We start from the raw sequence: 22,381 nt of genomic DNA, 5'->3' as shown, positions 1-22,381 counted from the left end.
TCTCACATATGCCATAAGCTAACACAGAAGGGGTAGATCAAAAAGGTATGCCAGTTTTAATAAAAGTAGAAATCTAAATTACTACTAAATGCTTTCATAAATTATGATTTTCTTTAAACGCAGGAAGGAATGCTTTATTGGTCCACACCAAGGTCATTCTGGTGTCCCTAGTACTTACACTCACATTGACTTCTTTTTAAATCAATGTAAAATTTTTTTCCCGAAGTTTCATTTGCAATTATGTTGCCTTTTCAGTAGCACATCTCTGCAACCATCAGTGTGACCCAACTCTGGTCCAGTTTGGCAGAGTGTAAAATTAAATCCTCATCCAAGACACAGGAAAGACCCTCCCTGAAGTAAAGGCTATAGCAAAAGATTTATAATCTAAAACTAGAACAAAGCACGAATTACTATCATGTAGAACCATAAAGATTAGTGCCATTTTTGGAAGACTCTGAAAACATCAAATTACCATGAAATATGTCCAGAAATATGAAGCCAAGCTAATTCCATGAAAAAACTTTTCCCAGCCTAATAGAAATGTTGGGATTATTTTCCATGATGAGAGGCTAAAGATAACTCTGAATACACATTTGGATGAAACAGCTACAGACTGCGTCTCTCTTCTGCTCCATTGAGCAGGCTACCCCCTTGGTATTGGGAGCTTGATTTTAACGAACATGTAAAAATTCACATTTCATTACTAACAACATTTTCTGTACAAAGAGATCACAATACAAAGCACAAACCTGTACATCATAGGTCCCATTTAGTAAAACAGGCCTTGAGGAATTGATATCCTGCAGCACACCAGAAAGCACGGAACGGTTGACTTTCTGGAAGTCTTTGGAATGGCTGAACTGCACCATGTTATGAAGGGCCAAGATTTTGCTGTCCAGCTCAGCATCCTGCCTGGTGCGGTTATGCAGTCCTAAGTGATACTTTCGGAAGTGCTTAATCAGATCTGTGGGGTCGTTGCCATAGTAACCGTATCCACAGATATTGCATTTAAAGTCCTGAAGCTCTGGAGACAGAGGTGCCGGGTCTGGGTTGTCATTTACCAGTAAGTCGGTTTTCGATTTATTCAGTCTTACACCCCCATCTGAAGGCACTTGTGGGTTTTTTGAGGCCACTGAAACTGGGCTTGAGCCTTGACAATTGGCCTGACCACTCTGCGCTTGCCCTGTTTCCTCCGTAGCCTTCGGTGACATCTTCTGATCTTCCTTTGTCTCCAAGGAGTCCCCTGATGGGGTGCAGGCCATATCTTGAGGGTCATCTGCCTCTGCTCTTTGAGGAGACTTCAAGGGCTCACAGACTCCCCCAGCAGCTGGAGATGAGAAAGCCAACATATTTCTCTCTGTCACCTCATCATGTGGATAGGAGGGAAGGTTTCCTCCCTTACTGGGGCTTTCATAATTGAAGCCAGCCTTCTCACTCAGGATTGAGCTTTTTAAGTCCTTCTTACTGCTAGAAGACGGATCTTGGACATGCAAGCTATGTTCCTCCTTATTATTTAGTTCTGCAGCATCACTCTGATCCGTATTTTCTGACATCTGATCTACAGAAAATTCTTTGTTCTTTCCAGATCCCTTGCTTTCTGTACCGACAGGCTCCAGGGTCTGGCCCTCGCCTTCACTAGCAATGTTTCTCAGAGGGGGGTTCTTTTTCCGGACCATATCTGTTAAAATACAAGGAAAAGGAAGATACAGGGTTATTTGAAATTTGCAGGCATGTAATCTAATCTAGAACATTTTACTTACTCTATGCAAGGCTTTTTTTAAGGCACATAATAAAAAATTTTCTCTAGGAAAAAAAAGTCTGCTAATTTTTTAAAAAATAGCAAAAAATTGAGACTGATGCCAACGATTTACATTTAGAATTATTTTTGTCACAAAGGGTGGCTCATTTGTTATTTTTAAATGGTTTTATGAATACCAAGGTATTATTATTACTAGCTCTATCATCATTCCTATTACTTAATCTTGGCTGCCAATTATATTTTTTGCTCAGCTTCTTTCTTAAGAGTTGATAGATAAATGCTTCCATATTTATCCGTGTTATATACTATGTGTAATATGTACACGTTATGTTTATAGAATATATACACCTGTTTATGTTTATAGAATATACATTACGTGTTTATTTATGATACGTATATGTGTATACAAACAACTATAAAGTGAAACTCGATATTGTTACACACTGTGCAACCAAGATACCAATATAGTTTCAACCAAAATATCCTCACAGTCAAAAGACAGAAAGAGCATGTTATAAACAAAGTGAAAACTGCCCCTTTACTTCCAGAAATGGAGGATAACAAATGTTTCATCTCTGCCGTACCGATAAATTACTTTAAGCCCCCTTTGGGGGACTTGCCTGAAAGAAGGGGGACCTGGTACACATCATAGTGGCCAGGTTGGGTTTTACTAGGACTCCATCTGGCATGATGAGAACCTACCTAAGGCCAGGGTTTCTAGGCACAGCATGCTGGAAACAGTACCTATCCCACCATCAGGAGCACACTGGAAATTGACTAAAGTAAAATATTCAATTGAACCATGTGGCATTGCCATTTTGTAGCTCAACATGGCAAACTGTTAGCAGTTTCCTATGGTTCACCTTCACATGCTAGCTCAACTGTGCCTTTCAAGTTAGGGTCCACATAAGAACATTGTGGGGAGTCTAATGAATCAGAACTCTAAGGGTATAAGGAGATAAGAAACAAATTGTACAGTGTCAATAAAAGAATGCAGTAACAAAGGCTTGTGGAGAATTGACTTTCATGGCCCGTGTTCCTTCAGCCTCCAGCCGAAAAACTGCAAGGGCTCCGTATGTCGTCACCCCAACTGTCTCTTGGAAAAATCCACCTTCTTTCTTTACTAGCTGACGCTACCACAAGGGCAGATTTAACAGAGTTAGTTACACCATGATTATCCAAAATGTCCTTAGAAAATCTAAATTAATAGCATGTTTTAGTCATTCTCATCTATAATTTCCCACAAGTGCTGAGGAACCACACTGGCTTTGGATATATGGGTAAACCTTCGCTTCTGAAAAGCTGGTCAAGCAAAATTTGTATAATATGAATCACTGAACCAAGATAATGCACTAGATACAGGATAAGGAATCAGTTACAAGGTAATAATTCACTTTCTTGAATAATGTCAAAAACAGTGTAACTGTACTTAAGAGAGTATACTGCTCTTCTTATACACCGAGAATGTTAGTCATCAAAATATCCATAGAATCTCCCACTTGGAACGAGAACAACAACCAAAAGAAAAACCATTTGGAGTTTCCAGTGAAGGTGATGGTCATGAGGCATGTAAACCTGCCTGGCATGGGGGCAAGGGAGGCAGTATGGTCTTCACCTTGGTGTCATTACCATTAGCTCCTAAAATTAACTAAGTCAGGTAACCATCGTTAAAAAAAAATGGAAAACTAGCTAACTAATTTATCTTCTAATGTTTGCATTTTAATGTCTTATCTGTTGCTGTTGACATTTTAGACCTCTATTCCTCTGTCAGAACAGCCAGAACTTGGGAACTTGTACCAACACATGGAAGATTGGAGGGCAATTTTACTGGTAGTCAACAAAGGGAAAACTAAAAAGGAAAGAATAAAAGGGAAGCTTAAAAGAAATAAGTTACAGTCTAAAATATAAGAGTTTGAGTAAAAAATATACTGTTTTAACTTGGCCTACAGAAAAGGAAATACTAGTTTATAGAGTATCAGTCATTCCTGCATACAAAAATGTGATGATTTGGTACAGCATTTCATGCATTTCCCTCCAGAATTTCCCGTTTGTTTGTTTTTCCATTGGATTTTAACATTTCCTCCATCATATAAATAAAATCTAACAGTGATGCACCAAGATGAAATAAATAAGGCTACACAGAAAAGATAAAAATCTATATGAAAGGCAGGATTCATGAAGAAAAAAGGATGAAATAATCCAATTCATTAAGATTATCCTTCCATTCAAATGAAAAGAAAATGGTTTATGCCCATATACTAAGGTCAAGGCGATGAGAAAAACAGCAACATCTTACACAGCAAGGGAACTAAGATAAAATACTTAGAAATGAACAGATATAAATATGTCAATAATTGAAAAAAATTAATGTATTTTCCAGAACCAAAAAGTTGGATCTTGCTGATTTATTATCATCATGAAGAACGGTAATGGGTCATAGTTTAAAAACTACTCAACCAGCATCTATAGTGACTGAGAGAAAATATGATTGGATTAAATTATCATCCTTTCAAATTTCAGTTCATTCTTTCACCCAAGAACAGACCTTTACAACCCATATGACTCACTGAATAGGGCCCTTAATAATATACATTGCAAAGAATGTTAAACTGCTAAAACTTCAAAGAAGTATCAGAAAGGTCATTTGGGTTTTATTTTTTTTGTTCTGGGGGGAAGGGGCATGTTCTTTTTAGCTGCTTTTAAAAAAATGATGGTTAATTTAGTTGACTACACTTTGAAGTAGTTAGAGAAAAAATAATTTTTTACTGGAATTACATCGCTATAATTTTTCAGAATGACATATTATGTAAATATAAGCACATTCGCAATACTTTTAAGTGGAAGAAACTCCCCTAGCAACTCATAAGTTAGATACCGTAAGACCAGACCCACCCTCAAGTTATTATCTCTAAGACAAATAACAGATTGCATGACATTGTACTGTGTGCCAAGAACTTTTCCAGTTAACAATTTCACTTGAAAAAATAGATCACATACTTGTAAAATCATACCCAGCATTGACTTCATAAGGCATGTGGCTTTAGAGTGCTTTTTTACAATTATTAATTCTATTAGTCAACTAGCAGGAGGGCTAATGCAATTGTCTTAGAAGACGCTCAGAAGACACAGAAGACATTTTGAGAGCTGATCTGTACATCTGCAAAACAAAACAAAAAATATTTTCCTTCCTAAATGATGTAAACATATTTTAATGGATCACACCTAAAACACATTAATATGCCAGCACCTCAAGCTGCTTGAAAGATACCTGATAAAAGCATGAGTAAATCTTGAGTAAGATTTTTCTCCCTCCCCTGGGTTTTAATAAAGCAACAGGAGAAGGAGGAACCATGATATAAAAGATTATAGAAGTCATTTTCACAGCAGACTGTGCTGTTGGCAAAATTAGTTAACCTCGAACTCCCCCTGAACCTTAAGGAACACAATACTTACCTACTCTGGGGTGGGGATAAAACATCTTAATTAGTAATCATGGAGGGAGCCTGCTTCTGGAAAAGATACAAAGTGCACTTGCCTATCTGCACAGTCACAGCTAAAGACATGGAGTGGTACCCATAACCAGTCTCCTCCAGACTCACAGTACCAGTGTACATATACCACGAGGCTGAGAAAAGAGCTATTTCAATGCCATCAGGAATTCTGCATCAGATCTAAGTACGCCTTACCAAGAGTTACAGAAACATTACATATTATAACATGTATTACCTTTTTAGCTATTTTTAAGTCATATTTTCACTCTTGATAAATAAGATTGTAAAGCTATGATTGAACCAGCATTCAACCATCCTTATATCATTTTTTTTCATCTGAATGAAATTATTGAGGCAGATACTGCATTAATGGTCATAATATAATTAAACAGATGTACTACATATATACACGTGTGTGTGTATATATACAAAAATATATATAATCACATCAATGAGCCTTACTCATCAGTTTTGCCAACTCTGTTTTAAACTTTTTCATTCTATTGTACAGCAATATCCCTCACACTGACTACCACAAAAGTTCAAAATGCCAGTTACAGAAGCTCCACTATAGACAACCATTTAGACAACGGGGCAAAAAATGAACGAAAAGTGAATTGGACAAGGAGGAGCTGAAGAACCTACATGAGCGCTACGAGGCTCAAAAGTGCCCACTTCAGTCCTCTACTTCATTATGAGATAAAAACCGACCTGGGGGCTGGCTAGGGGGCCAGAGGGTAACAGTGAGCGTTCCCACATTTACATCATTTTCCACCTGTACAAACACATGAATGCATATCACGTGCCAAGATTGTTAAGCAGGTTCAAAATGTATTCAGCTTCCTAAAAATGCTCTAACTGTATTAATTTTTATTACTGAGATATAAGACATTCCATTTGCAAAAATCTCAATTCCTATTCTTATCTCCTCCTAAACTAAAACTTAAATCTATAAGTCTTCTTTGCATTTTTAGTAGAAGAATTTATTAGAAAAAAGCAATAGCATACTGCACTGTTTCTGTGTTACAGTATCACTGAGACAGGTTTATGCAGTGGAAACAATCAGCATTAGAGCTTAAAATATAATTCTGGTAACTACATCATCTCACTGATTAAAATGCTTAAATATAACAAGAAAAAAAATGGACTTAAGTTCCCAGAATGGCACCTTCACAGCAAAAGGAATCTAAGTTTTCTATTATTACCCAGATATTTTAAACTATTATTTACTTAGTTTTATTTCATCTCTATGAATATATAAGTACATATGTATATAAATATGTATGTATAAAAATATATACACACACATACATTTATGAAATACTCTTGCTCAAATAACATTGCCATAGATAATCAAATGAATTATTCCACCAAAGGAATCAACTATCACAGTAATTTAAAAAGAGAGCTGAGATCACACAACCATCCAATGCAAATGAAGTTAAGAATTTATTTCCATTAGATGAGAAACTCCTTGAAGGAAAGAGATATAAACTCTATGTTCTTTGTGGCATCTTGACCCGAAACACAATAAAGAATCAAAACCTAAGAAGGTAGAAGGGACACAAATCACATCCAGTTTCTGAACCTGATTCAGATCACCAGCTGATGTAATCAAGGGCAAGCCCTTTCCCTTCCCAGAGCTTCTCTTATCCGTATAATGAGGGAATTACAATAAATTATTTCTAACCTGCACTCTGCCTCTAAGACTCCATGATGGTTCTGGTTAATAGCTTAAGCACTTTAGTTTTACCTTAGAAAAGCTTTACCTAATTTTCTTGAAACATTACAAAATATTAAGCCATCAACAACTAAGGGTAGCATAAATACCACTGACACCTACCATTCACTGTTTTCCATTTTTTCCAACTTTCATTCAGCCATTCAACACATGTATATCCAACAACAGCTATGTGCTGAACACATCCAGCAAGAGGACTTCATTTTATTATTTGTCATCATTTTAAGAGAGGAAGGATATTTTTCAAAAGTAAAGAAAAAATTATAAGGAACTCCTCTTTCTAAAAAAAAGCTGAAACCTTCGAGTACTTTTCCAAACAATAATTTCAAGTAGGTGCACTTTCAACTGATACTTTCTCTCTCTCTATGTATGTACATATACATATATATGTGTATGTATGTATATCGATATACATACACACACACGTATATATAAACACACACATCTTTATATATATATATATATATATATATATATAAAACCCGAACAAGACTAAAAAGATAGGGAAGCAAGACTATGTAATCTGACCTCAATCTCTAATTCTGCTGAGTATGATTTTTATTATAAGTAGCAGCTCTTATCATCATAATATATAATACCAGATGACATTTTCTTATTGTTTTTCCAGATAATAAATCTTTCAAGGGTTTAAAATCAAAGCTTTACACAAAAAGAAAAGATATCATAGTCTTCTCCTTAATATATGTTTCTTCCAGGCTTCTTTGTATCAACAGCCCAAGAGTACTGAGTTATTAATTACACATTTCATGTAGCTTTTATTTAAAAAATGAAAAAGAAAGAAAAAAGAAGAGCAAATTGTTTCTTTTGATCAAAAGTCCCCCACAAAGAATTTAAAGAATTAAGCAAGTGATAGCAAAATAAAAGGAAGGTCGAATCTTAGGCTCATGGCAAACTAGATAGCTTCCATATGAACAACATATAAAGTTCAGTTTTTAAAGAACATATGTGTTTGCTCATTGGTTTAGGGGGAAAAAAAAAACAAACTTGAATCCTGTCTACTCCATATATACAGATCAAAATCAGATTGCTTAAGTGAACTATAAAATGCAAGAGAACATTGTTTATCCAATTCACAAACCCAAGAATTGTTGAAGGAGTTTAAATGTTTTCTGTTTCTTCAGATTCCAGGGCAATACTTCAATGGTAGATCGCTTTTTCTGTAAACTGCTTCAAACTTCATAAATCCAGTGTCAGATCCTATTCTTTGCTATCCATGTCTATTTAATTTGCTCTCTCTGAATTGATTATTCCTGAATCTTTAAAGGTATTTCTGGACATCTTAAATCCTGTTGAGATTTAAATGTCATCACCTTCAAACAACTCCCATCAAATAAATCTCTTATTAATTCACATCAAATTAATCCATAATGATCACTTCTATTACCATATGCTTCAGAGCACAAAGCCCATTAACAGTCATCTGCACACTAGAACTAACCCGAGCCTTTCTGAGATAAAATGCACACTATTTAGATATCTGATTTCAAAGAATTTTGATCCTGGCCCAAACACATTTTATTAGGCTTTTATTTCATCATGCTATGCTCTCTATATTTTAAATATCTCATTTCAAATGTACTAGTTTAGGTAAAAGGAGATAGTCTGGTAAATAAGTAATAATGTCATATTTGCCAAAATGAGTATCCACGTATCCATGTACATCTTAGAGAAAGAATTTCATTAAGTACTTACTTTTACTAAAAACATTACAGGGCTTCCCTGGTGGCGCAGTGGTTGAGAGTCTGCCTGCCAAGGCAGGGGACACGGGTTCGATCGAGCCCTGGTTTGGGAAGATCCCACATGCCGCGGAGCGGCTGGGCCCATGAGCCACAGCTACTGAGCCTGCGCGTCTGGAGCCTGTGCTCCGCAACAAGAGAGGCCGCGATAGTGAGAGGCCCGCGCACCGCGATGAAGAGTGGCCCCCGCTTGCCGCAACTAGAGGAAGCCCTCGCACAGAAACGAAGACCCAACACACCCATAAATAAAATAAATAAATAAATAAAAACACAACTCTGCCTATGCTATTCCCCTGCTGAAAAATTACCAATGAGATAAAGTTCAAGTTCCATAGCATGACACAAAATGTCTAAAAAAAAAAAATTACAAAAAAAATTTTGGGGGGGTTGCGTTTAAAGACTTTATACTAGAAGTCTAAATGAAACTGTAGGATATATCTGAAAAAATTAAGCATCTGCCTACTTCACTAAATGGGATAACTAAAATAGAGCAAGTGTACATCATGGAAAATCAAAGAGAAAGGGCATTATTTTTCCCTTCGTAACAGGTGAGAGGCAAATGTATTAAAGACTCTGATTTGAATAAGATTACAATTTCACTAAGCAAATTAAGAAACGTTACCATTCACTGCCCATACATAAGTCATTTTTCCTTTTGTATTCCTCTCCAAGAAAAAAAAATAATTAAAATAATCTACAATGACAACTGTTGATTCAAACAGGCCAGTCTGACTTTGCAAGTGTGCATGGGCCAGGCTCAACTTTATCTTTTCTTCTCTGTTAAACTGAGAATATTTCAACTGGTCCACGGGCAAAGAGCCAAACACAGCACTTAAATTCAAAAAGAATAGCTCATAGAAAAGTGTACATGCAGCTCTTTATCTTGATGGTTATGATGGGAATTGACATTTTATTTGTATGTAAATTAGATTTCTACTGATAACAAAAATAATGAGTTCTGTGCTCCATAGGAATGCCTTTGACTTTCTTCCCAGCATTTGCCAAAAAAAATCTTTGTATATTAAAGGTAATTTAATTTTAATATATCGATGCTGCTTTGACTGTTTTCTAATCTGTTATTCAATTGTGAAGAAAATCTCAATTATTACCTCAATCCAGCTATGTAACTGGCTTACAGCTGTCTGTGTCCTCCCGTAAGAAATCTGTGTCAATCACTGCCAATCCATTTGGTAAATTAACATACATGTACAATATGGTGAACCTAACAGATGCATTCCATGACAATTCAAAAGGAATGCTCACTGTCTTCACAGCATTGTTTAAGTGTATTAGGCAAAGTTTTTGCTCATTTTTTTAAGAGTGCCAAACTAGATACAAGATTAAAACAATCGCCATGAAGGATATTGTGAGCTTATACTGGTTTTATAGACACACACACACATATATTTTAAACACATGTGTATCTATGTGTTAAATATACTATCATAATATGATATTTAACAAATGTCATATATAATACATAACATAATGTATACATGTATATGTGTGTATGTGTGGGTGTATATATATATATATATATATATATATATATATATATATATGTATGTATATAAAATAGCCAAAGTGATGGGGAACATAAATTTGTGCCACCACATTCAACAGTTCTTGCTTACAACTCTGGTAAGTAACTTGCAAACCACTAAGGTACCACTTGCTCATCCCTAAGGTACCAAAGGAAGCAGCTTAAAAGGTCTCACCCGTCGGAGACCAATAGTCCAATGAGTACCTACCAGGTAAGGCACAAATATCACGAGGAATCAGCAAATGCATACAGGCAATGAAAGGAAATTATGAGTAAGTTCAGAGTGTTGCTCTATATATAAGTTCCAAGAGGCCAGGGATCTTTATTTAGTTTTGTTTTGGGTTTTTTTAGATTCTTTTTTTTTTTTAACATCTTTATTGGAGTATAATTGCTTAATTGCTTTACAATGGTGTGTTAGTTTCTGCTTTATAACAAAGTGAATCAGCTATACATATACATATATCCCCATATCTCCTCCCTCTTGCGTCTCCCTCCCTCCCACCCTCCCTATCCCACCCCTCTAGGTGGTCACAAAGCACCGAGCTGATCTTCCTGTGTAGTATGTATTTTTAAAAGTTCATTTAAGTTAACAAACAGTACAAAGATATCTTTCACACTGTGTAATGAATACACACTAATGACATGAAATTTGGTTTAGACACCCCCTTAGTTATTGCTAAATGCTTAATGTAAGCAACTTAGCATCATTTTCCCTTCTGATAAAAGCAAAAAACAAATTATACACACACAGGTTGGAATCATTTTTCTCTTTTGTTAAGTACACTGAAATTTTTCAAAGAAAACTGGTCCTGTTTTAAATGGGAAGTATTTTAAAACTGGAAAGCAACTTCTGATAGTAGAATAGGTTAAACCACTTTTTCCTGACTCCTAGGATGAGAAAAGTTTTATGTATGAAGGAAAAATAAAGTACACACAGAATTCCTTTGTAATTTGGGTAGGTAACAGGCTTAGAAATCTTCAGCTGTAGGAACTTTTTTTGAATAAACCATTATTTCTGGACACTGCCTATGCTCACCCCAAATTTAGCTACGCTCTATCTGGAATTTTACTATGGTAACTAGTTAAGCACAGATGACAAGAAATTCAAGAATTTTCTCTACGTTCTTTCCATGATATTAGCTTCAAAAAAAGAAATGTAAGGAGGTTCCTTGGTCAAAATAAGTTTAATGGAAACTGTATATTACTTTATACCCCTTCTTCATAGATCCACAATGTACATTAGCGATTACAGCTCTGAAAAGTCCTGGGAGTTATACAGTGGGGAGTCCGTTCAATTTGGACTGGAATTTCCCAAATCTCAATTGGCTTTAAGTCACATTCTACCACTTACCAACAAAACTAATGTTCCGCTGAGCACAGTGGGAGGTGCTGCTCTGGACGGTAACTATCTTCTTGCCTTATGCATACGGAATATTTTAAAATATTAAATAAAAGCATAGGTAATGTTTTTAAACAAAATAAGTATTCTATCATCAATTTGGCAAGGAAACTAGGATGCTTTGATATGAAGTTGACAATTTTGAAGGGTTTTGTTTTGGTTTTTTTCCAGCATGGTTATCAACACTAGAAGAAGATCGGGCTCTGTTATCATGAAAGATTTAGATTCAGTATTTTAAAAGAATGTGTAATGGCAGAGGGTAAGAGTCATGCTAGAACATCAGGGGGAAAAAAAGGCAGGAAATAAACATCAATGCACACTATGATCTCCAATGTCCAAATCATATATGCATAAGCATGTATGGATATAAGCCCAGTGTTATCTCTGAGCTAAACAGTTTACACAGATATCATTGCATAAAAAAGTCCTATTTTTTCAGTTATTCTTTCTAATGCTGTGCACTATAGTTTATCAATTTAAAGCACTACTACCTTGTATACTAAATGTGTCTCAGTCTTTTATAATAACTTAAAATGTATCTGATTAAACTTAGGAACAGAAATATGGCAGGGAGTTTAAGGAACTATGGTGTGTGGAAAGCAGTCAGAGACTGACCCAGGACTGCACTGAGGGAACTTACAGCATCAGTAGTTCTCAACTGCTTGAAGATACTGGAGAGAATACGTCTAGCCCACATGCTCCTCTCTGGTTATTAATAAATCCCATTCCCCCAAACTCAGCCTCTGCTTCCAGATTCATCTGTACCCATAATAAAGAATAGAACACCGGTGTCTGGACCACAGTCAGGAAACATGTGTCTTAGGACTGAGTCTGTGACTGCATCCTTTCTAGTACAGCTTAATAGAGTCTAGTTCGTGTTTCTGGGTGATGCAGAAGAGCAACGATATATATAGAGAGGGCGGCCTCTCTACCTCACCCTTGCAAATCTCAGCTCTTGCTTCATGGGCTCTTGGATTTTGTTTTATTGCTGTTGCTTTCCCCCTACCCCCAAAGATGAAAACAAAGATTAAAAATAAATTTAAAAATAGAAATAGGCTGGGTAGATGCCAAAGTAAATGTGAAACAGGGAATTTATTTGAAGTTAATTTTAAATGCAAAGTCAGACATAGTGGTGAGGTCATGGTAAGGGCCAAGTCTGAGAGGATGACCACATATTCAGGTTACTCATGGCCACCACAGCACCTCCTTTACCATTCACCAAGCAAGAAAGAACGGCGGTATGATGCATATAAGTGGGGCTCTAGAATCAGTGAGGGCAGAAATGAGCTCACTCATTAAATATTTTGTATAGCTAATCTACTCAATCTTCCCATTTACGTTCAATATAAACCTAAGAATCTATCTAAACACACACACACACAGACATACCCACACATACCTTTAGAAAAGACTTTCACCACCTGCACCCCAATTAGTAATTTCTAATTACTCTATACTTGTGTCAAGCAAATATACAATCTTCCCAATATTCTCATGGACTACTGGGTTATCCTAATGTTTGAATTTTCCTCCTAACACCTAGCACATCACTAAGGTTATGAAATTACTCAAGTCCCTAAATGGATTCACTTCTACAAAGTCTTTACAATTTCCCTGAGCAAAAGTTGAGTCTTTTCTACTATCATCTGTGGCAATGTATGCACATCTCATTTTTAATTGCTTGTCACACACAATGTAATTATGAGTTTATGCTTTAGGCTACCTCCCTAGACTGTGAAGTCCTCCAGACCAGAAAATATCATTATTAATATTTTAATGTCAATTCAAAGTATTAATATATATCCATTCTTGTATGTGACTACTTAATAAAAATTGATAAAAAATGAATTTATATATTCAAATATCTATATGTTATCAACGATTCTCAGAGGCTACAACACACTTCATCATTAACAGTGACACACTATGATAATGATTATTAGAGGGAAACAGAGTAGCATACTCGGGCTAGGGACATACAAGTTTTTTAAAAGTTCAATGATACTAACATGGCCCTCCCCACTGAGACTAGCCTACTACCCAGAGTAGACACTCACAAAAGTTCTTATTGGATAGATGAATGTTAGCACACTTAGAAATCTCTGCTTAGTGTTTATCTTTTCGAGGAAGGCCTGAATCTCTGGACGTTAGATAGTCTCTCAAAAATAAAAACCAGAATATTGTTACAGTTGTCTCGTTAACATAATTAATAACAAATCAAATCAAGACATACAGAGACTCAAAGTATTAATTTTGACATTGTTTAAGCTGAACAAAGAATCAAATATCATAGTTCCGGATCCATAGTCATAGAGCAATAAATGCATAAGTTGTGAGAAATAAGAATTATTAAATTTGTTTTTTGAAACTGTGAATCACACAACTATGTTGGTTTGATTTGGGTCCTATATATGTCTATATAAATTTACATACTGAAAATATTTGTGAACTGAATTACATAGAGGAAGGTTCATTAAAAATCAAGCACACTCTATATAGTAATAATTCTATAATAATGTTACTATAATCAGTAAAATGAATTTTACAAGTTCATATATCTGCATGATTATTTCTATTCTATATGTGAATATCATATGGTATTTAATGTATTTACAATATATATTAATATTTACTATAACTACATGCATTTAAATTTTATTTATTTATTTATTTATTTATGGCTGTGTTGGGTCTTCGCTTCTGTGTGAGGGCTTTCTCTAGTTGCGGCAAGCGGGGGCCACTCTTCATCGCGGTGCGCGGGCCTCTCACCATCGTGGCCTCTCCCGTTGCGGAGCACAGGCTCCAGACGCGCAGGCTCAGCAGTTGTGGCTCACGGGCTCAGTCGCTCCGCGGCACGTGGGATCCTCCCAGACCAGGGCCCGAACCCGTGTCCCCTGCATTGGCAGGCAGATTCTCAACCACTGCGCCACCAGGGAAGCCCTACATGCATTTATATATATAAATTTTATTTACAAATTTTTCACCATGTATCCTCTAACATTCCAAAATTCAAAATATTCTGTACTAATAGCATAATATATAAAAATAAATAAATGTCTATCTTTAAGGGAACAGACTGGAACATAAAAGAATACAGAAAAGTCTCAAACATCTGGATCAGACTCCTAGCAACTTAAAGCATCTGGACTGACAGAAAGCCAGAAGTTCAATTTAAAAATGTGTGCATGCGCGCACACACACACACACACACACACACACACACACACATTCACAAGAATGCTCACATCATTATTTGAACTGTCAAAACTGGAAACAACTCAAGTGTTCATCAACAGAACAGGTTTAAAAGTTGCAACATACAATGGAATGTGTGGTCATACAATAGAATATTATACTGCAATAAAAATAAATAAATTACATACTACAACATGGATGAATTTCACAAACGGGATGTGTTGACTGAGAAGTGAGACATAAAAGAATGCATACTTTTAATACATTATGAATGCTGTGCTCTAACGCACTCAAAGCCTCAAACAAGCAAAACCAATCTAAAGTGTGAGCAGTCAGGAGAGTGATTAACTCCTGTGGGAAGGAAAGGAACAGAAGAGGAGGGGGCACAACAATTGGGCTTGGAGGGCCCTAGCGATGTCTCTGTTGACATGAGAGATAGTTACACAAGTGTATTTATTTTGTAATAACTCACTGAAGTACAGACTTATGATTTATGCATTTTTCAGATGAAAAGTTAAAGTGTGTGTGTGGTTTTTCAGTGAAATAGCAGTTGCTCTGCAGGGACCATGGAGTACATAATATATAGAGAGGAATCCTGTCAGCTGATATTTTTTATGGGCAAATCAAGCCATCCAATGGAGTGGAATGTCGTCATTGACCATTCAAGCCAAGTTGCAGGGCACAAAGAGCCCAGATGTGCCAAGTGGGCAACAAGGTAGTAGAAGAAAAAACAAAAGAGAAATGAAGGGAGAAGAACATAAAGAGTTCTGGGCAAAAGAGATTTGAAAGGGTGAAAGGTTTAAAAAGAGGTCAGAGGTAAAAACAGGAGCAAAAAGCAACAGACACCCTAAGAAAGGAAAAGATAATATCCAAGGAAACAGGAGAGCGATCTTGGTCTTGGATTCTGGTCATAGTGGAGGGGTGTCAGAAAGGTGCAAAGCAAAGACACATATCTGTAGTTGTTAAGTGTATCATTAGGACACACTACATGCATAAGACCACAGAGACAGGCTAAGGAAAGGTGGAAGAGAGCAAATATTTGTTGAGTATCTATTATGTACCAGCCATTTGCTTCTTGGCTCACATAATTTTCTCATTTAGTCCAAATCTATTCACACTATTTTAACAAACAGGAAAACTGGAATTGAAAAGGGGTTAAAGTAACCCGCTTACCTGAGAAGACTGGATTGGAATAAATGAAAAACAGCCAATCAAACAACACTGTGGCTTTTTCAGAGAATCCACACATTGAAATCCTGAGTATTTTTATAAGGCTGAATAAATGCCCTGTTTAAATGAAGTGTAGCAGATTCTACCTTGATCTAAGGTAGTTGCTCTCAGTCTATGTAATAAGGTATTCCATCTCACACATCGAACAATGATAGGTGTTTCTCATCTTGCACAAAAAAGATAAGTTAATAGGTAAAATTCTATCAGTTTTAAACTTTCCACCTGGTTAATATTTTCTTAAGACTTTGGCTTCTATTATCACGTGGCTTCCAAAAAGGAATGAAAAAGCAGCATACAAACGTTAACAGAGAAACTCGAACACAGCATTTCTTAAATGTATTTCCTGGGACGTTTAGTATTTGTTTTGTAGGTACAAGCAGACATATAATACAATCACATTTTATCCTACGGAAATCGCTCTAGATTTGTGTGATATGATAATTTAAGACTATTTTAGGGAGTTTCTCAAAGAGAACCATAAAGTCCGAGAATATAGTCATCTAAACGAGCTTAAGAAGCTTTGGTTGAAGCAGAACAAGAACTGGTTGGCTGGCCCCGCTTTGTATGCTTCCTGTACATCAAAGCATTAATGCTCTATATATTTACCTGTTGACTCCAGGAAACAAGTTGAGGTATGGATGGGAAAAGCTGTTTGAGAAAGGAGCAACACAATGCCTAGAAAACAGTGGCACTCTGTTGTATTATTTAAAATTAACTGCTTCCATGATTCTTTTGAACTTTTTGTGACCTGACATTTCACAATGACAGTTTTACCTAGTTATTTCAAAATCAAGATTACTGCAGAGTTCACCTGAACAAACAACACTGGGATCTGGTAATATTATTATCATCTTCATACCTGCAAATGATGCCTTGGTTATTTAGGCTACAAATCAGGGTTTTATTCAGAAAATAAAATGCTGTTACCAAAATGACTTCATGAAAAAGTTAATATATCATGAGAGTGACATACAGTCCTTCTAATCTTATTATAATATTAAGAATGCCCTGTTTTAAGGTTGAAATAGAACAAATTACATTACAAGTGACACATGACAGAAATCTCTAAGAAAATTGTAGCCTACTAAGTGTATACCATATTCTGGAGGGAAAAAAAAAAACAGGCTGTAGGTCCCCAAATATCCTGCCCTGGTTTATGAAAATAAACATGGAATTCTCCTTCACAAAGTATCATCAATATGATCCAAATGAGCTAAAAGAGGAGGTGGACTCTGGCAGGTAAGGCCCACAGTTCAGAGTTTGGCGAAAAAAATACAGGAAATACTTTGGATAGTGCTAACAAGTTAAAAGATAGCACTACTCAAGAATATTTTTTGATGACCCAGAATATTGCTTGAAAGAGAACCGCTTTAGTCTGATTCAGTAACTTATACTTAGAATAATGTCTCATAATTTATCCCCTTGTGCATCCTTCACCTCACTCTCATGAAAAAATTGCAAATGATTACCCAAACAAGCGACTACCAGAATGTTTTTCCCAGCAACCCAGGTCATGCGTTTCTGCAGGCATCAGTACCCGTTTAGCACTAAATCTTATTTTTTTGTGCAACTATGACAAAAATGACCATATGCTATGATTACTGATACTTATACTCAAGAATAAATTAACATCACATTTATTCATTCAACTTGTGTTTTTGTGGGCATCGAGTTAGGTGCTAAGAAGAAGCTGGGAAGGAGGCAAGCAGGAAGCCTGCCCTCCGTGAGCTTCCAGTCTAGCCAGAGAAAAGAAAACCAGGACAGAGAGGTGCCTGATCCAGCTTTGGTATAACAAGAGAGGGTCCTGGGGGGAAAAATGAGTGCAAACTGAAAGAGCAGAAGCTGGCCAGGCGAGAGCAGAGAACTAAGGGAGTCAGGCAGGAGAAAGAGCAAGTGGAAAAGGCCATTCTCCCTCAAGAGGGGACGTGGCTTCTTAATGCAACTGAAGGAGGTTCTGAGGGGTTAGCCATTTCAGTGGTGTTCGGTTAAAATTTTCAATTCTGTGAAATAAAGGATTAAAGCATAAATCCTGTGGGAAATTCCTATTTTTCTGAAAAGAGTACACAATTCACTTATCATCCATGTTCACAAAACTTTAGATAAACTCTTCATTCAAAGTGTTTACTACTGGAATATGGATAAATCTTCTATATAATTACGTTATGGAAAAAGCATTACTGAGATAAAAATAATTTAATATTAAAAATACTGTCTCTGACTTCAATGCAATTTTTTTACCATATGATAAGATAGTGCCAATAGTCTTATAGTTTCTTATCATAAGCAATTAAGTATAATCCTGGAAATAGGACTATTATATTCTGAATGAATTTATGTTCATTTATATATTAATATATTAATGGTTATGTGTATATGTATAATCTATTGAAAATTGATCTCTTCCCAAAAGCTTGATATTTAATTCTCATTTAATTCACATTTAATTCTCAATAAGGTTCCTGTTTACTCCGCCACAAATGCAGAATATTAATGGTTTAAAAAACGATTCTGGTTCATCAGTCTGGAAAATAAGGTACCACAGCAATGCTGAATATCATATATACATTCTGCTTATGGGCAAAGGCATTTCATACTAAAATTTCTAATCAATTAATTCACTCATACAGTCTAAATTTATTGAGCACATAGTATATTTTAAACAATGTTGCTGATTACCAAAAAGAGAAGAAATTTTAAGAGAAAATTATTGCTTTCTAAGGAACGAGCTCCCTCTGTCAAAGAAGGGAAGTTCACAGTAAGCATCTCAGTAACAATACAGGATGAGATAGGGTTATGCACCAAAATCAGCAGTGCAAACAATAAATTCCTTTGGAGGCAAACAGTTAGGTCCTAAATGTCTGCTATTATTTTTATGAGTATTATTATTATTTCCACTATTTATTTCACTCATAATAAAAGAATGTAATGTGGTCAAGAGCAGTGGAAACATATAAGGGAGATGAGAGTGAAGATGACCCTGAGGAAGAAATAAGAAATGCACAGCTCTGGGGAAGAGAAAACAGCGCTTCAGAAAACAGGATGTAAGAGAAACAAAGGGTTACTCTCCAATACAAACATGTCAAGGGAAGAGTTGGAATTACTAAAATATGTGGTTGCAAAGGTTAGTAAGACAGAATCTTGCATCCCAGTTGATGAGGCTGGAGCACTTGTAGAAAACAGGAACCCACTTGAAGTTTCCAAGTAGAAGAGATTAGGAAAACTGAACTAGACCTTGTCTGAAGTGTTCATTGAAGAAAAGTGAAAAATGAAGAATGCTATGTATTTCAGACAATCAACTATGTTTCAACTCTGATCATAAAAGAAGGGTGAATTTTTTAAAAAACATCAGAGATTTCTTACCAGTTCAGATAAGAAGATGGGGTTACTGACATACCTTTGCAAGACATTAATGATATGGATTATTTAAGCATTTATGTGTCACTATATCTTTCTATAGTTCAAATTGGGAGTTATTACTATTTTATGTATCTGCTTCCAACTTTAAATCCTTGCCTGGACGGTGTTTTCCTTTGGTCATTCATATTGATAGTCTCATGACCAACTACAGTACCCATAAATGAGTAGGTGCTACTTAGTAAATATTTGTTGAGTGGACTTAATGAAGTTACTGAAATTTAGTGAATAAGCTTCTGAAGCTTATTGAAAAGACAAAAATAGTTAATCGGCTAACTAACCTAGCTACTTGACACCCATTTGTTTCTGAACTGCCTGCCCATATTTAGTGTTTTATTTTAGCCCTGTTTCTCCTGACTCCATTCTAACTCTTCAGTTCTTACACTGCGGCCTTTTATGAAGTTTTCCAAAGTAACTTAAAAACAAGCCTTCCAAAATGATCCCAGATCTTCATAGTCCCACTGGGAACTCAGTCAGAATGTGGTCAGAAACTCTGTAACGATCCAACTAGTACATTCTGATCCATGGAAGTCAGTAGTTAAAATAATGGCCAGGAAGACCCCAACACAACACACCTTTAAATAAAGATTTCAAGCCAGATCTACACAGAGGAAGTGTTGGCAGACCTCAGATTTAAGTACTAAAGATCCATCTAAAATTTTGTTTCACAGCACTACTTCCTGGTCACCACTCAAGTGTCCCATTCTTCTAAATCCAGATGGAATTTGTTTTTAAAGTAGGAACACTCCAAAATCAGGTCACTTTTAGGCAGAGATCAGCCTTCTTTGTGCCCACTCAAAACAATTCCTCTAAGACTATAGCAGAAAACCTGAAGAGTGAGCACAGGGCATGAAACAAGGTGACCTGACAATCTGTATTAAGGCCAAGAAGGTACCCTTAGGCACAAGACACACGGCATTTTTAGCCAGAAAATTTCAGGTTACAGGTTTGAAGTAACAGAGCTTGCAAAAAGTTGTGGGCAGAGATCTCCTTGTACTTCCAAAAACAACCCCTGGCAAAACTGCTTCTTTTTCGAGGTTGAATAGGATAAATAGAGAACTGTACACACTTAAACACACACAGTTACACACACACACACTCAAAAGGATTACAGAAGCATATAAACCACAATCAAGAGTGGTTCTAGCCAGGTTTTATCCTCTTCGAGTTTACCTGTATTGTCTTTATTCCTGTAAAATATGTATAACGTGTCTATTCTACAAAGTTATTTTTTAAAGGAAATGAAAAAAGAAGCGGATACAAATTAAATGCATAAGACAAGAGACTGTAAAAGGCAATGTGGTATAACTGTTGGCCTGCATTCTACTCTTCCCTGCTAGACTCCAGGCTCCTAGCGCAGACAGCACACAGGGCAGGCGCTATACCTACCCTGAATGAAAACTGACATCAAGATGCCAGTATCTATTGGGAGGCAAGATGTACTTCTTGAACAGGTAAATTCACAGTCATTATATGATTTTTTAAAAAGCAGTCAACCAAACATTTTGGGGTAGAAAAAGAAAAACAAATAAATTTGACTATATTTCTCGTTTTCACTTTTTTCAAAAGTCACTGAATTTTTTGCTTTAAGTCAGCATCTCTCTTAAACAGTTTGTGTGCTAGAAGTACAGGCTAAATCAAAGAGTGGCAGCAGAATGTCTGTCGCCTATGTCACTTCATGAGGTGATCAGTGTAAGCATTGTCTCGTTTAACAAATTAGAAGCCCTTAACTTCTTAAAGCAGTTAATACCCAGTAGTAGCAGAATGTATATTTGTAGAATCAGAACACCTTAATTACACAGTCTATTACCAGGGAATGTCTTAAGCAATAAGAAGATTGGAAAATATTATTTAAATATAATCATATTTGCATCTCATTTAATTACCAAGTTTATAATTGCTTTCAAAGAAAAAACATCCTTTATAAAAGGCATTTTGTAAAAATTCTTCATGATAGATTGTTAATTTTACGTACCTCCCTCTCCTAATAGCCAATGATGTATGTTAATTGGAAAAAGAGAAACAGTTTCATTACTGAGATGATAAAACAATGTTCTCTGATTTTGAAAAAGGTTATCTTTTTCCTTGACAGAAAATATGCACTTTTTTCTAAATCACTGAAGGAAATAAGACCCTCTCCCCCATTCCCCAGCTCCTCTCTATCCCTGCCTTTAAGAATCTTTGCAACAGCAAAATAACGAGTGAGTTCTAAGCTCTAAAGGGACACAGTCAAGCCTACAATTCAAAATTAAACCCACCCATTTGTTAGAGCTCATAGCTCTACAGAAATCATAGTGCCAATATGAAAATACAAGAGAGACCAAGTCTCTGGGAAGGGCCTTGGAAATGAACTGTTGATAACAAGTCAAATCAAAGACTGTCCGCAGTACGTGTTCCAAAGGATTGAAAGCAATACAACTTTACTTCACTGTCCTGACTTCTAAGGTGTCCATCAATGTGGAGGGATATAGTCTATTTCCAAATGGGGTGTAGCTCTCAGGAAGAGATAAACTGATGTACTGAAAACCAAGTCTTGGATACTTAAGGTTCAAGGGGTAACTCTCTCATCTATACCCAGTCTCCCTTACATGGGAGGCAAGCCTCTGAGGTTCAGAGTCTGACAATGAGAGTTAGGTATCCAGGTACTTAGGATAAGGCAGTCCTGAGTAATCTGCTTAACTAAACTCAGCATTACTGCCTAAACTGGGGGATGGGGTGCAGTGGGGAACAGTCTGGATTCATTTGCAGCAAGTTTGCTGTAGAACTTAAATATTTTTGAAGAAATATGGTAAAGTGATTATCCTTCTGGAACTAGATCCACTGACACTGTCACATTAACTCACAGCTTGTTA

General features: G+C 36.2%; 1 protein-coding gene across 5 annotated transcripts in view; it reads right to left on the bottom strand.

Moving 5' to 3' along the window:
• TRPS1 (transcriptional repressor GATA binding 1) overlaps positions 1–22,381 on the bottom strand; it is a 257,232-nt gene that overhangs the window by 208,619 nt on the left and 26,232 nt on the right. For 2 of the 5 annotated variants that reach the window (XM_057532194.1, XM_057532195.1), the window contains exons 2-3: positions 4,757–4,916; positions 750–1,678 (exon numbers count right to left, since the gene is read on the bottom strand). In XM_057532194.1, coding sequence (XP_057388177.1) covers positions 750–1,678; positions 4,757–4,793 — 966 coding nt within the window. In that variant the 5' untranslated portion in view covers positions 4,794–4,916. The remainder of the gene's footprint in view (positions 1–749; positions 1,679–4,756; positions 4,917–22,381) is intronic. The other 3 variants (XM_057532198.1, XM_057532197.1, XM_057532196.1) reach the window with 2 other exon arrangements.

Source organism: Balaenoptera acutorostrata, chromosome 17 (genome assembly GCF_949987535.1).
Source record: "Balaenoptera acutorostrata chromosome 17, mBalAcu1.1, whole genome shotgun sequence".
Taxonomy (NCBI): Eukaryota; Metazoa; Chordata; class Mammalia; order Artiodactyla; family Balaenopteridae; genus Balaenoptera; species Balaenoptera acutorostrata.
The sequence above is the reverse complement of the archived record's forward strand: the minus strand, read 5'-3'. Positions and strand labels throughout refer to the sequence as shown.